Source organism: Rhinolophus hipposideros, assembly GCF_964194185.1.
Source record: "Rhinolophus hipposideros genome assembly, chromosome: 25".
Lineage (NCBI taxonomy): Eukaryota > Metazoa > Chordata > Mammalia > Chiroptera > Rhinolophidae > Rhinolophus > Rhinolophus hipposideros.
Window position 1 is genome coordinate 28,201,233 of NC_138071.1, and position 15,896 is coordinate 28,217,128.

Genomic DNA, 15,896 nt, shown 5'->3' on the forward strand with positions numbered 1-15,896 from the left:
CTGACTCTTTTATTATAGCAGTTTTAATGGGTGTGAAATGGCAACTCATTGTGGCTGCAAGTTAATATGACTTAGAAAAGCAGAAAGAGTCAAACGTATGTTTTTAAAACTATGTGCTTGGGGCATTTTTAGTAGAGAAGAAACAGTGGGTGTTGTGTGGACTCTTCGGCCTCAGATTGGCAACTCCCAAACAGGAAGGGTACTGATAATTATTCAGGTTTTCCTTTCTTTCTGGGCACATATAGCCCCTCAGGCTCAGTGAAAAGAACCCTGGCAGAAGTCGAGACACCTGTGTCTTCCCTAAACGGGCTGCAGAACCTTAAACACAAGTGAAAATGCCTACATTTTCTACGTCCATTACTTTCATTGCGTGTTGGCCATTTCTCCTTTATAAAAGATTGCACAGGAACCCTAGAATATATATTCTGCTCCGTTGACCCTGTAAAGTAGATATGTCATGTAAAGGAATTTCACACTGCCTAACGATAATGGGGTTGCCATATGCTTAACTGCTTATTTTTTCCAATAATTTGCTTATTTACAAAGCTTTTTTATATAGATGCTCTTATGTATAATACTTCTCACCTCCCCTTAAGAAGGCTTTTTTTTATTTTTTTATTTTATTTTTTTTATTAAATTTATTGGGGTGACAATTGTCAGTAAATTTACATAGATTTCAGGTGTACAATTCTGTATTACATCGTCTATAAATCCCATTGTGTGTTCACCACCCAGAGTCAGTTCTCCTTCCATCACCATATATTTGATCCCCTTTACCCTCATCACCCACCCCCCACCCCCTTACCCTCTGGTAACCACTAAATTATTGTCTGTGTCTATGAGTTTTTGTTTCTCATTTGTTTGTCTTGTTCTTTTTGGTTTATATACCACATATCAGTGAAATCATAGGGTTCTCTGCTTTTTCTGTCTGACTTATTTCACTTAGCCTTATACTCTCAAGATCCATCCATGTTGTCACAAATGCTCCTATATCATCTTTCCTTAACGCCGAATAGTATTCCATTGTGTATATGTACCACAACTTCTTTATCCATTCATCTATCGAAGGACATTTTGGTTGTTTCCATGTCTTGGCCACCGTAAACAAAGCTGCAATGAAGAGAAGGCTTTTAATACCCACAAACTGCTGCCCGAGTCAAGAGGTCTTAACGGACCAGTTAGAATGAATATTAGTTGAGTGGTTGGATCGTTGCGGTTTTAGCCTTAAATGCTGAAGAGGGAGGCCTGATCCTGGATCTGACCCCACCTTCCCCATCCTTTGTCGCTCCACTTGTACACTGGCTGTGGCCTTCAACACACTCACTGATGCTCAAGACACCAGTGTGAGGAGGGAAGAGAGACGCCGACACACACATGCTTTCGTCCTTAGACGTCTGTTGCCTGGATGAAAAGACCACTGTGGTCAGTCTAAAGCAGGGATGTCCAAACTGTGACCCGCGGGTCAACTGCGGCCCGCAATCCATTGTTAATTGGCCCGCAGCAAATTCCAAAAATATATTTAGTTTACTTAAATAAACCAGGTGAAGCAATACGGACTTCACCTCGAGTGAGTGGCCCGGCTGTTTGTGTATTTTGCCGCATATGGCCCTTGGTAAAAAACGTTGAAAAAAGTTTGGACACCCCTGGTCTAATGTAAGGGACTGGGTCAGAACTATCTCGTTCCTGAGAAGTCTGACTTCAGCGGGCCAGGAAATATCCTGTTCAGTTGAACGAGGCCAGAGATAGAGATTAATTTACTTTCCTTGACTCTTGGTCTACTCTGGCAAAAGGAAACATGGCCGAAGGTGCGGATCTTCTCATTAAATCTGTCAGGTTGTTTTGTATACACTCGGGATTGCTCAGATATATTTTTCAATAGATCAATGTTCGTAGGTGTAAAAAGTGATTTATGTAAAAATTGTCAGATGTCAATTCTTTTTTTTAAATTGGGGAATGTTGGGGAACAGTGTGTTTCTCCAGGGCCCATCAGCTCCAACTCCAGTCATTGTTTTCAATCTTTAGTTGCAGGGGGCGCAGCCCACCATCCGGAATTGAACCGGCAACTTCGTGGTTGAGAGCTCGCGCTCTAACCAACTGAGCCGCCTGGCCGCCCCTTTATGTCAATTCTTTGTTGAGAGGGCAGTGGGAAGAGACACAGTGACACAGATGCCGCTCCATTCATCGTTTCATTTCTTCTAGAAACATGTATTGGGCCCTGCTGTTCATGAATCAGTATGAGAGCATGCAGATGCAAAGAAAAGCAGGACAGCACGTGCCCTCAGTTGTGTACAGGGAGGCAGACATGTAAGTGCCATCGGAACGATGAGAAGATCAGCGCCTAAGTGGCCAACAGAGCAGTTCGAATGTTGCATTGTCACTGAGTTGATAATTAATTTCATTTCCATTTCTTGGTAATGTGCCACCATGTGGCTGTGCAAACATAGTTGAGAAATGTGTCAGATGCGAGCCTTGGTGACGCTGGACTTACTTGTTTTATGTCCATGACCCATAAATGACTCTTCTGTCATCTAGACTTCCTGCCCCAATACTCACAGCCTCATCGTCCCTCCTCAGAATTCACGTAGGAGCTTCTGCAGGGCCTTGCCTCTTTGTCTTTGGAGGGTAAATTAGAGGAGAAGACACTCATTCTTCCCCTGCATGGATGTGGCCGTGCCATTCTTGACTTAGGGGCCTCCCCCTGGGCACTCCGTTTCCCGTAGGAAATGGCTCCCACAGCTTTCACTACTGTGCCTTCCCCTCGTGTCTCCATCGCCCACCCCAGCGTCAGCACCTCTATGCGTCAGCTCTCTGAACTGTGAAATCTCCCTGCTGGCCTCCCCTCCCTTGCTCCAGGGCCCTAATAGCTAAATGTACATTGCTGCTTTGAGATGCGTTTCAGCTGTCACCACTTGTTTTAGCTTTCTCCGACATTTGCCCAAACACTTCACAAGCCCTATTATTTAAGTTCCCGTATCACGTTTTTATTCTTAATATTTATGCTGTTCGTATTGCTAATTTTGATGTCTCCCACCAGACACTGTAAAATCCTTGACGATAAAGACTGTTTCCTATACTGAAATCACTGTGATTGGCATATCATTTGTGTTGCTGCGTATTTTAAATTAATTTGTTTAATTCCTAATTTTTTTCTCTAAACCACTGTTATTATACCTGTACATTTTGTAAAATAAATACTGACAGATCTCATTTTTCCCCCCCGAAGATAATGTCCTGAAAATTCATGGGTAAATCAAATTATATGGAATGAATGATGTTTTCTATGCAATAAGAAGGCTCACAGTTTAAAGAATGTCAATAATGAATTAATCTGTGAGTAAAAGAATAGTTTGTATTCAGAATAATCACTCTTTTTTCCCGTGCACTGTGATGGTTAATTTTAGGAGTCAACTTCACTGGGCCACAGGGTCAAAAGTTATTCAGGGCGTGTCTGTGAGGACATTTATGGATGAGATGAACATTTGAATCAGTAGACTGAGTAAAGCAGATTGCCCTCCCCAGGGTGGGTGGGCCACATCCAATCAGTTGAAGACCTGAACAGAACAGAAAGGCGAAGTAATGGGGAACTTCCACCTGACTGCTTGGAGCTGGGTTATCCGATTTTTCGTGTTTGGACTCAAATTGAAACATTAGCTCTTCTTGGGGAGTCAGTCGACCTTTGTACTTGGACTTAAATGTTGGTTCTCCTGGGGCTCCAGCTTGCTGGTTGCAGATCTTGAGACTTGCCATTCTCCAAATTCGAGTGAGCCAAGTCCTTTAATATAGAGATATGTATATTTCTACCCCATTGGTTCTGTTTCTCTGACTTTCACTTTGATGAATTGGGGATTTCACACGCTGAGTTTCCTGACAGTGGAATTTGCCATGGTAAACTTAAACTTGTAGTAATATGTAACAAGAAAAGAGCACTGATAAAGTGACACAACTCTGCTCTTCTGTTGTAAATATTACCTGATGTCAAATGTGAAACTGAATAGTTTGCCAAAAGCCTCAACTTCAATTAAATGTCCTTTAGTCAGAGCTGTCTCTAAAGCCAACAATGGGTAAATTCAGGATGGACAAAACCAATGGTTGTGTTACAGCCAGCTTGGAGAAAGCCTGCCAGGGTTCAGTCGCGGCCCATGACTCAACACTGAGCCAGTGTAAATGGGACGTAGGTGCTGCGAAACAGGGCAGGTCCTAGCTGCTCAAGCCCAGCAGAAACACTGTGGTGCAAATCAGGAGCTAAATAAACATGCTCTCTTGCAGATTGGAAAGCAAACAGGAAATACAACTGCAAGAACTAGAGACACGAGCCAAATGTGTTGATAAATATGGGACCCCATGGACATTTCCTGCCCACAGATGCCCACCGGTTCATAAACGTGATAACACAGGAGAAAACCTTTCAGGGGTGGGGATGGGGAGAAAGGTACGGATGGCCAGGTCGTTTGCAAGTATTTTCCAATCGAATTTTCTCATAAAATTGAATATCCCAAATTAATATAGCAACTGAGAATCCTCCTATTTTAAGCAGTTTTTAAAAATGCTCGTCTTGCCCGCCTTCTCTCTTCCGGATTCCCTCTCTATCTGGGCTCATCCTTTCTCTCCCCAGCATTCTCCAAGCCAGTGACTACAAGCAGATGAGTGAAGAGTCACTGTTCACTATTCAGAGTTGCTTTCACTTTTGTTCCATGCAGTGTCCCCTCTTTGTGCCTGCTCTTGGTCCTGCCACTCTGTGGGGCTTTCTGCCAGAGACCAGGTGGGACAGCATACAGATGCTGATAGCTGTGGGGTGAGTGTTGGGAAAACCATTTAGTCTAGTACTGCATTTACTTATTCATTGATTAACGTGAAGTTGAATGCATAGTCTTTCACTTTCCATTTCCAGAGAGAATTTAAAGGAAGCTATAACAATGACAGGTTAAAAATATGTTTTTTTCCCCGTTTTCTTGATTTTCCCCTCCCCATTCCATTCTGCGGGGATGGGACAGGAAAAGCAGGTTGTAGGGGAAGGGGCCATTCCAACTGGCTGGTTATTGGTGGGAAAGAGAGGGAAGGAGATTTCAAATGCATTTGTGCTGTTTCAGATAAACAGAAAGAACATCTTAATGCTGCTTACAGACAGAATTTCGATTGGCCGTCTTTTCTTTCTTTTTCTTTTTTTTTGTCTACATGAGGCTGAGTTTTAGTGTAAAGTTCAATTGTACAGGGATTATCTGGACCATGTTCATTTCTAAAGGAAAGTTGTCATTAAGAATCTTAACACAGGAGGACAGACCTTCTAAAACGAAGTCTTCTGCCTGCCACTTTCTAAGCAAAGCCACGGTCACTGAAAAGCTACTTTATAAGCTTTCAGCTTTGTTCACCTATTTATTCCACCTACGTTTTAAGCCAAATTTGTTCGCTTGCAGTAGCTTGCACCTGAAAACCAACTGCTCGTGTATGTGCTTATATGAGTATATATTGTGTGTATATATTACATAAACATGTTATGTACACATACATCTATTATGTATATAATGTGTAATACGTGCATGCATGCTGGCATTGCGGGTAATTTACATATAATTTTGTAATTGCGAAGAATTTTCTGCTTCAGCATGGGTTCGAAACTGGCCTCTTCTTCCTCATTCTTGCACGCGAGTTTTTGGTAAATTTAAAAAAATTGAAAGGCCACTCAACCCCCTCCCAGGTTTTCGTGCCCGCCACTGTCCCCCTGGTGAGGGCACGCTGTTGTCTGTCTGTCTGTGTCTGTGTCTGTGTCTGTCTGTCTGTCTCTCTCTCTCTCTCTCTCTCTCTCTCTCACACACACACACACACACACACACACACACACACGAACGTGAGTTCAAGCCTGTTGGCGTCCATGCTGGTTGGAACGGCTCCAAATCCGGGTTGAGGGGCGGCCTGGTCCCGGGTGGAGCAACGCCGCCGCGTGGGAAGACCTGCCCTGTGGGCTCTTCCACCCGCGCGGGTTGGTCAGCATTAGACTTGGACCATCCTCTGCGTGCGCGCGCTCGGAAGCGCGTGTCCGTGGGTGTTTGCAGGCGAGACCCCGCGTGGTGACTTATTAATCCCAGGAGCGCCCAGGGTGGCGATCAGGGACCCGAGCCCGGTCGTTGGGCCGCCGGCAGCTGGAGCGGAGGTCGTGTTGGGGCAGCGGACCTGGCCGGGGCGTGGGGACCCCTGGGCGCCTGCCGAGGCGGCAGCAGCGCATGGGATCCGGGCCGCGCTGGCGCCGAGCCCCGGGGCACGTGGAGCCGGGGGAGCCGCTGTGTGGCTCCGGGCGGCTGCCGGCGGCAGAATCCGGCGCAGCCCCGGGCGCAGCCATGGAGACGCGGCGTGTGTCCCTTAGGAACCCGAAGCGGCGTGATTTCTAAGCTGCCGGCGCGGCCGGCCCTCGGCTTGCCCCTCAGCTTCCCCGCGCTCTCGGCCGAGGCGCCCACGGCCCCCCCGCCCTTCCACCTCTCCTGCCCCCCCCCGCCCCCCCCTCCGCCTCTCCGGCCCCCTCCACACCCCCCCTGCTCCCCCCCGCCCCCCGCCTCTCCAGCCCCCCGCCCCCCCCCGCCCCCCGCCTCTCCAGCCCCCCGCCCCCCCCCGCCCCCCGCCTCTCCAGCCCCCCGCCCCCCCCCGCCTCTCCGGCCCCCTCCACCTCTCCCCCCCGCCTCTCCTGCTCCCCCCCCGCCCCCCCCCGCCTCTCCCGCCCCCCCTTCTGCCCCCCCCCCCCCGCAGCGTGGCCCGGGTTGGGGGGGGGGAACTCACAGCCCATGCAATCCACCCCAGGGCAGGAGGAGGCGGCTCCGTCCCCGCAGAAATCACGGTGTGCGTGTTGGTGAAAACCCCGCGTGCGTGCCCGCCCGTGCCGTGGGCCCCACCGCGAGGGCGCGGCGGCCTCGGAGCCGATGTGCGCGGAAGGTCTCCCCGCTCTGCCCAGTGTGCGCGGGCCGAGCCTCCATGCAGCCTGCGCCCTGCTGCTCCAGCCCAGTCCGAGCCAAGCGCCCGGGGTGTCCACACGCGCACACGACACACACACACACACACACACACACACGCCCCTCCCCGCCCACACGCCCCTGGCGTCACGGCGGCCCCGCCGGGCCCCCGCCCTTGGGGACAAGTGCAGCGACTGCCGCTCCCCGCGCTGCCAGCCCCGGAAGCCCCCGGCCGGCCGAGCCGCCGGGCACAGAGGCGGTGCGAGCGGGTCGCCGCCGGTCCTCCTCCCGGCGCAGCTCCCGCTTTTGTTTAAAGCAGCAGCAACCCCGCAGTGTCCTCTTGGCTTTTATTTTCCTTGCTCGGCGCGGCCAAGGAGTTGATTGCTGTTGGTACCTGCCTGGGCGAGGAGAGCGCAGGGCGGGCGCGGGGGGCAAGCCGGAGACCGGCCCGAAGCTTCTCCTCCAGAGCCCACCCCACCCAGCCGCCGGCGGGGCCAGTCTCTCCTCGGATCAGCACCCAGACGATGGATTAAGTTACTCTTTCCTGGGCCGACAGTCGGGTTCAGCTTTGGGGCAAAATGAAGGAAAAAGCAATGATTAAGACGGCCAAGATGCAGGGGAACGTGATGGTGAGTGCGGGTGGGCGAGACTCGGGGGTGGGTGGGCCACGTCGGGAACGACGACGGTGGGGTGGGGGGGCAGTTCTCCCGAGTCCTGAACCCCCGGGGCGGCTGCCATCCGTGCTGCCTGCAGCAGCGCCTCCCCCAGCTCCCAGCCCAGCCCGCCTTCGGCTTTAGGGTGCAGAGGACCAGGTGTTTATTTGCAAATCGCAACTTTGCTGCTTCCTGCTCCCTCTGCTTTGGGCATGTGGCCGGTGTGGGCGAGGGGTGCGGGCTGTGCGCGGTGACGAAGGGGCCCTGTCGGAGTTCCCAGCAGACCCCCCAGGGCTGTGCTGGGGGAAACACGGAGGGAGGAGGTCTTCGCGGCCACGGAAGGGCCAAGGGGCCTGATGGCTGCGCGGGCCTCGGGCTGCGAGTCCCAGGAGCCGGGACCTGTTGGGGTTAGTGGAGCCCTTGGTGTGCTCGGCGCGCCGGTCCTCTGCTCGGATGCTGCCCCCCGCGGCGGCCGTGGCCGCCCACCGGGTTTCAGAAAGATGATTCCCCCCAAGGGTGACCGTGGCAGGGAGCGGAATCGTGGCAGGTGGTCCCGCAGCATTACCGTGCGCCTGGAAACACCTCTGGTCCTCGGGCGGCGCGGGGCTGCAGGCCCAGGGCTATCTCAGCATGGACAACTTTGCCAACTCAGAAGCCGGCGCCCAGCCTCTCCCGCGAGCCCACCCCTCGCCTGCCCCCGGGACCTGGCCGCCTTTGGCGCTCCTGCTGTCCGGTTTCCCTGCGTGGGGAGGAGGGGTCAGGGTGCTGGCACCTCCTGGTGAGGACGCCGAGGTTGCCATCTTGTTCTGTTGAAATTATGCGTGTGCCTGTGCGTGTTTGTTTGGGTGATGTCTTAACCCTCGCGGTGTTGGTGTAGGATGGGTAGGAGGAGGGTCTGTGTTTTTATATTGCTGGAGAATACTTTTTTGTAAGGGAAGGACCGCAGATGGGGATTGCCCCTTTACTTTTGAAGGTGCAGCTGGAAGTGCAAGAATTCTTTCGGGTTCAAGGTCTGGAGTTGTTTACGAGGTGGCTTGAGTCCACGTGATGAGGGTGGGGGAGTGGTGTGTGTGTGACAACCCCGTCAGTGATCCATTTTGAGGTCTCGCTTTAAACAAAAAGAGCCAAGAAATGAAAAATGGATTGGATTTGAGCAAATACTCAGCCGGCTTAACCACACCCACAGCAAGACACCTGTTGCCTGGTGGAAGGAAGAGCACATCTGCTCAGAACCTGACTTCTGGCCTGAGGTGGGCATGTTCCATTCACCACAACCCTTAGGGGCGCAGTAACTGTGTGGAGGGGGTTATTCTGCAGGGCCCCCACTGCCCACACCACACGCCCCTCATTCAGGCCCTTTCATCAGTCCGTGGGTTCTCCCGGTGGCTGACCTAATTGTTTGTTTGTGAAAATACACATTTCCTGAATTTCCCCACTCCCTTTTTAGCCATGGTGTTGTTCAGCATAATTTCTTGTATAAACAGGGCAGAACCGTGTGTGTGGAGTAATGTTTTCCGATGACTTTCTCACCCACCCCCATAATTCTTCTTTTATATTATGCCTGGCAATGTGGTATTAAAACCTCCACATTTAGGACTGAGGCAGAAGGAAGGGTTTGATTTAATTATACTGACGATAGTAATAATGATATATTATGGATTTGTTACCTAAATCTGTTGTCAAATACGTTTCTTCTCACATCTTAGATGCTCGGTTATGACAAAGCAATGTCTTTATTACCAACTTTGCGGTGCTCCCTCCCCCGCCCCCTCTGCTTTTACTTACGACAATGAACACTAAAAGGAATGCTAGTGGCATTTCTCACTCATACCCTGTACCAGGACGGCCCACAGTGCCCACTGCACAGCCTTGTCTGTCTGCTGTTAATAAGTATAATTAGAGCACTGGTAATACTTTTAGGATCACCCGATGGCCTAACAGAAAGTTGAGGCACAGGCTTACTCAACTTTGAAGTATTCTATCAGTTCTTAGATTGACAATCATTACTCTGTAGTCTGCTTTGTACCTCCAAAGAAATCCACATAGCTTTAATTGAATGATCGTTCTGCACCGAAATCGTTATTTTGGGATTTACCCATCACTAATTTTTCATCAGTTGTTGGGAAAGCCTCTAGCCAATCACAGCATCTCTTGAATTAGGTGCTGGCAAACTCTTTGCACTCACAGTTTCATTGCAACTCCAGTGATATTTTCCATCCGAGATGGGGACAGGGTCATTCACCCGGGTTCCCGACAGCCGAGTGGCTGCATGTGTGTCTGCTGTGAAACGCGGCAGAATGTGTTACCTTATCCAGCATCGGTGCGTCCACTGACCCAGAGACACAGAGACACAAACCACAGCTCAGGGCAGAGCGCTGGGGCCCTTTGGGCTGTCTAGACTCACATTTGAGGTGAGATGTTTAAAAGAGTGACACTTGGTCGGACCTGGGGTAACAGAAGGGCCACATGCTGTGACAGCCGTGCTTGTAAACTGCTCTGTAATCCAGTCTCGTCCATTTGTGTTCACACTGTGTGACCATCCTGGCTCTGCCATTGGCCCCTTACGAGATCTGTGGCCTTAGCACCCCAACTGCCTTGGCCATACTCTCCATTGTGCAATTGAAAGGGAATTTTTATAAAAGACAGTAAGTGTTTTATTCCTCACACACTGCTTTAGACATTTAGTTCTGATGAACAATGAGATGATTAAGAGAAAACAAACTTAGTGGTACACTATCTGCTCTGCTTTTCGGTTTAATGAGTGAAAGGAACGACCTCGGTGGGAGCAGTTCACAAGCTATATTTTAATTCTTGAGAAGAGTCTGTGTCATAAACTTTAGTTTGAACGTGGTGAGAACCCCCAGTCTGTGCCTGCCACATTCTGTCTGCAGTTTCATACACTGAGAAACACATAGAAATTTTTCCATTCTCTCAGAAATTTTTTTTTTTTAATTAACTGTATTTTCATCAAATCTTTGGAAATTCATGGGGGATGACTTGCATATTTTCTCAGTCTTCCTTGATCACTAATACGTTGACATCCTACTAACTTAACCAGTGTTTAAATTGAACGGGCTGTTTCACAGAGGCATATCCTCTTGCAATAGGCACTAGGGGTAATGGGAAACTTTATTATCCTAATCAGGTCCCATCCTCTGTCCATGAGCTTTCCCCAGACATTTAGTTGCTTAATGGAGGCTAAGTTAGGGTTGGGTAAAGAAACGAAAGTCTTGGGGACCATCCTATGCCCTTTCCCTTCCTTGGTGTGTGTGTGGGGGGGGCTCTACAAGTAGATGGTGAGTGAATGATGGTGCAGTCAGAGAAGGCTCAGGAAACAGAAATGCAGGCTCGGAGGTCTGCAAGCCACAGGGACACCTGAACACGTCCTGGTTGCTTGACGTTGGGTGTACATTACAGGAAATGTGGGGATTTCCTGGACAGGGAATGCTGGGGTTTTTTCCTTCTGGTCGCTGGAAGTGACTTGGTCTTTGGTCACTGATTGGATGTATCCGCCATATTAGGAGCCTAGGATCTTTTCAGATCTAGTCTTTCCCTTCCTATGTTGGGTAAAAAAACCCCGCTGAAAGGAAGAGGCTGTTTTCTGGGTGTGGAGTCCTTCAGTGCTTCCGTTAGATGAAACAGGATGGCTTTCTGACATTGACGCCTGACTTGCGTAAAGCCCAGGTGAGCAGCCCAGGTGAGCAGGGGAGGCTCCCTGAGGTTCTTTCTCTTTGAGGTTTTTCGACAAGGTGTGGGGTGGTATGGGCCACAAGCCTCCTAGTACGGAGCTCTGCTGGGGAGCAGAACGGACGTTCGTGAGGCGACTTTTAGGGGTGCAGCTTGTAGTGATGTGTGGGGGGTACCTGGAAACATGGCTTCTACTGCCTTATGCTGGTTGGCACCTGGTGCCACGAAAGCATGGTGCTGCTTCTCAGTGACATCATAGCATGTATTTGGGGAGGAATTTATCTTCTTGAAATGGGATCCAAAAATTACTTCTTAGGTCACAGGTCATTGAGGTATCACTGTGCGTGCCATGTTGGGGTAACGATGTTGATATTTCTCTACTTCCTAGTTGTTCCCCAGCCCTTCATAAAATCAACCCTATAACTGGCCCCCATCTCATGCCTGAAGCCTGGGGGCCTCTCACTCACCTCTCTCACAAGATTTCCAGGATTGGGGCAATTTTCAATTAAATGCCAATGAGAGATACGCAGAATTGCTAGAATTTGTAGGTCGAAGTTCCCAAAGCTAGAAAGGGGTGGTCAGCCATTTATAAAATGTCTTAACTGACACTTTGGTGAATAGGGCTGTTCTGTTTTCCCAGAGTCCCTTGCGGGTCCTGAGTCGTGGATCGTAGGGTGTTGCTGCTGAGACGTGAAAGTACCCAAAGTTGGCCTTTTCTTTACCAAAGTCACTCCCCCTTTTCTATGACCTGTCCTGGTCGCTAAACACATTGCTCTAAACTAGTTCATCGTTTGGACTTTGAACTCCCTGCATTATTCCTAAGAGGTGTGGTGCATTTTGAAATACTAGCACTTTTTGTTCATCTCTAGCCAGGAGTTGTGCATAGTGAGTGCTCAGATGGATGACTGTTAAATGAACGGACAGATGTTCGTCTCTGTGCTCTGACTGTGCTTTAGTGAGAAAGGTCTAGGATTTCAGCTGCACGTTCTTCTTTTTTGAAGAACTCCTTCAAATCCCAATGTATCAGATACGTGTATGAGAGAACTCCATGGATGGAGTGTTTCCCACTTACACGGTTACAATACAATTGAAGCTCGTGCTCACTTTAGGGGTTTTATATGTAGTTTTTCCCAACACCATCAAGCAATTGTCCAGCACCAGCTGGGTGTCCTACAATTCAGCTCAGTTCCAACAGCAGAGGTTCTGTCAGATCCCACAGGTTAGGGGCTCTGTCCCACAAAACTGCCCCCATTTCAGACGTCAGTGTCAAGCCCAGGTGTTCTGTGCTTCTGACAGATTGGCCGGAAGCAGAGGTACCTGCGAACCCCCTGCTCAGGTTCGATTGATTTGCGAGAGTGGCTCTCAGAACTCGGAAAGCTACTCACCAGGTTACCGGTTCATTACAGAGGATATTAAAGGATACAAATGAACAGCCGGATGAAGAGAGACTTAGGGCGAGGTCCAGGAGGGTCCCAAACGCCAGAGCCAGTTTTATGTGATTAATCTGATTAACAGGACCACATGTTAGAACTCAAGAAGGAGAGAATCCCAGCCCTTTAGGACACGTGTGTATACTGAGCTGAGAACAGAGCGGGCCGGCACCAATCGGAATCCCCCTGTGTCACTGTGCTTCCTGTGAGGATGGCGGAAGGGTTCCATTCGAAAGGTAGAAGGTCTGACACCCCACCTGGGAAAATAGGTCAGCAAAGGCTGGACGACAGAATGATCAGGGAGGTTTTCAGAAACTCAGGGGCATCACGTGATCCTCTGGGCAGGCAGAGTTGAGGCTTCTTTTTAAATAAACATTGTCATCAGTGTCTGAGGAAACAGTCATACCCTTTATAAGGAGCCCTTTGGTTCGTGGAAAGGCAACCAAATGGAGGAGGCAGAAAGTATGGAAGGAGAGGTAGACATCCCAAAATAAAGAGAGTGAAGTGAAACAGGAGGGAGAGATAAGGAAATAGAGTCGACCAGGGGACAAGCTGAGGGAATGTGCTGTGTCTTTACTGCGAGTTTCTCACCTCATGTGTAGACTGCAGGTGGGGAAAACCAGATGCTGGGAGGAAACCAGTGGTCTTCCTCTCCTGTGTCTTCGCACCCAGAGAGGAACAATTTTTTGACTGTAGGATCCTCTGTCATTTGTCTGTGACCCACCTGAAAATATATTTCAAACCAAGTGGAACTAGTAGAAACAAGGAGGATAAAAGAGAGCGTAGTTTCTGGACCAGCAGGAGACGGTCTGGAATTTGCCACGAGCGCAGGGTGGTCTCTGCAGGAGGCCCTGGACCTCTGTTTCCTCATGTGTAAGATCAGGAAATTTGGAAAGACTGATTATTCCAAAGTCCCTTTCAACACCCTCTCCCCATCCTTGGTCAGCTTATGATGGTGTCTTCAACATTGACCCCAGGACATGCTTGAGAAGTGACCTTCCACGCCAGAGGACAGATTTGGCTGACGTTGTAATCTTTCTGCCCTGACTTCTGTGGCATCTCCCAGGCCACCAGTCTGCCCTGCAGTGTGTCACTGTCAATAGGCAAAGAAAAGAGATGGTGAGGTCACAGACTCTGGAGCTGTCATGCCAAATGCCCTGGTGACCCAGGCAGAACTGTGTGCGCGCGCGCATGCCCAACACGCATGTGTGATCACACTTCTCAGCGGTAAAATGCATCACCGTGGAGCATAGCCGTGGGTCCTTGGAGAGCTGCTGTGGCACAACCACTCTGATTGCTTAACTTCCTTAGTTATTAAAAACTTGTAATATGCTGTAATATAACCGTGTGCCAAAGGTGCTATCGTTTCCAGCAGGAGTTATTCATTGGTGGGAAGGAAAGAAATTGCTGGCCAGCCAGCCGGCCATGAGACCCAGTTGACAATGGACCCATGGCTGGATAGGGTGGGGTTGGCTCAGACCATGGGGAGAAGCGGGGAGGGGGGTGGTTGATCCCATTTTCTTCACCCTGATGGCGTTTGAAAAGTACGATTTTCCCCTCTCTCTTTTTATCTCACCCTACTAGGCTAAAGCCTCTCTTAGGCAACATATAATTTTACTTCAAATAATTCTTATTTTATGACTTTAGTTATGTATAAACATGTAGGAAAATCTCTACCCATGGGAACCCAACAATGAACTTGAATAAATTAGATTAACAGTCTCGTACGAGTCCAACACTTGAAGCTAAAATGGAAGTTTTAGGGGACATCCTTGCCACCATATCCATTCAGCTCAATTTCCTACATCTTCTAGAATATTCTATCTTTTTGGGAAATGAGAATTAATGATCTTTAAGGCAAGATTCTTTGATCCTTACACAAAGGACTGATGTACTAGATTCTCTATGCTCAGGCAGAAAAAAAGAACACATAAAAAGTTATCTATAATTATCTGTAACAGAAAACCAAAGATTTCCTGGTTAAATACTTGTTTTCCAGAATGAAATCCCGAGCGAACTTTTTATACGAGGATTTTTTTGTGTGCTATCCTTTTTCCTATGACTCTGTAAATTGCGCACATATTTTAAAGATTCTACGCCCTTTCATTTCAAAACCGAATTATATTAATAACTTATGGTTTGCATTGCTCCTTTACAGATCACAAAGTAATTTTGCATGGCCTATTTTATTATCTTAGAAGAACCCATTGCGAAGGCAGGACAAATATTAGTTCTCTCTATGATTGAAAGAGTTAAGCCTTGGAGAGAGGGCTCTGCAGGGAAGCGAGGAGCTCAGCTGGCCATCCATTTCCGGGCCACGTTCCTCGTAGTCTAGGCCAAAGCCTTCCAGAAATTCTCTTTTCCAGTCACAACTGGAAGGAAACAAAGAGCCTGGAACATGGAGGGGAATCTAAAGACGCCTAGAACAATACCTCTGTGTACACTCTATCCATGTAGGGCTTCTAGCTTTTTCTGGTTGACCAGAGTTTACAGGCCACTGCATCGTCATTTTCCCTGTGTCTGGTGTTGGATATCCTTTTCCATGTCTGTGTTGCAGTTCACAACGCTCAGAGACCCTCTAAAATGTATTTTGCATCTTCCGGTGAATGTGTGGTGCCACTGTGGTAGGTGGACGTACCCCACTTCCCCCTGTGGAGTGAAGTCAGGGTCCCTGGAGGTCCAAGGGGCCGTGACGTTCAGTAAGCCTTCACCCACAAGGGCACCATGTGTTCCCATCTCCAAAGGTATAACTACTGCTTTGGGCAGCTCCCAGTGAACGGATGGGAAACGATGGCCTCCAGGAGCTGGGTGGCCTGGGAACGTGAGGGAAAGGTCATGGCAAGGTCAGAGCATTAGGAACTAGAATGGATCTGTCAGGAAGCTGAGACAGTGGGCAAGATGAACAGAGCCTTGGGGAACTTCTGATCCCCGACCCTGGAGAGAAGGACAGAGGCCTCGCTCAGCTGTGTGCATCACAGGCCTTCCAGGAATAGCGGAGGTGGCCGAGGGACAGGGGCTGTGTGAAGGCACAAGTGATAAAAGCGGCCCTGATTTCCACCAGCATCCGAGGTCCTGCCTGACTTACGTGCCATCTGTGTTGTCACAGTCACGACTGCGACTGTCATTGCATCTCTTGGGCTTTGCTGATTTGTATATAAATTCTACTCCGTGGTCCTTCACTCTAATGATGTGGT

General features: G+C 49.3%; 1 protein-coding gene across 1 annotated transcript in view; it reads left to right on the forward strand.

Moving 5' to 3' along the window:
- Window positions 1-7,109: 7,109 nt before the first annotated feature.
- DPP6 (dipeptidyl peptidase like 6) overlaps window positions 7,110-15,896 on the forward strand; it is a 526,646-nt gene continuing 517,859 nt past the window's right edge. Inside the window, exon 1 of the mRNA XM_081038509.1 lies at window positions 7,110-7,561. Coding sequence (XP_080894635.1) covers window positions 7,511-7,561 — 51 coding nt within the window. The 5' untranslated portion in view covers window positions 7,110-7,510. The remainder of the gene's footprint in view (window positions 7,562-15,896) is intronic.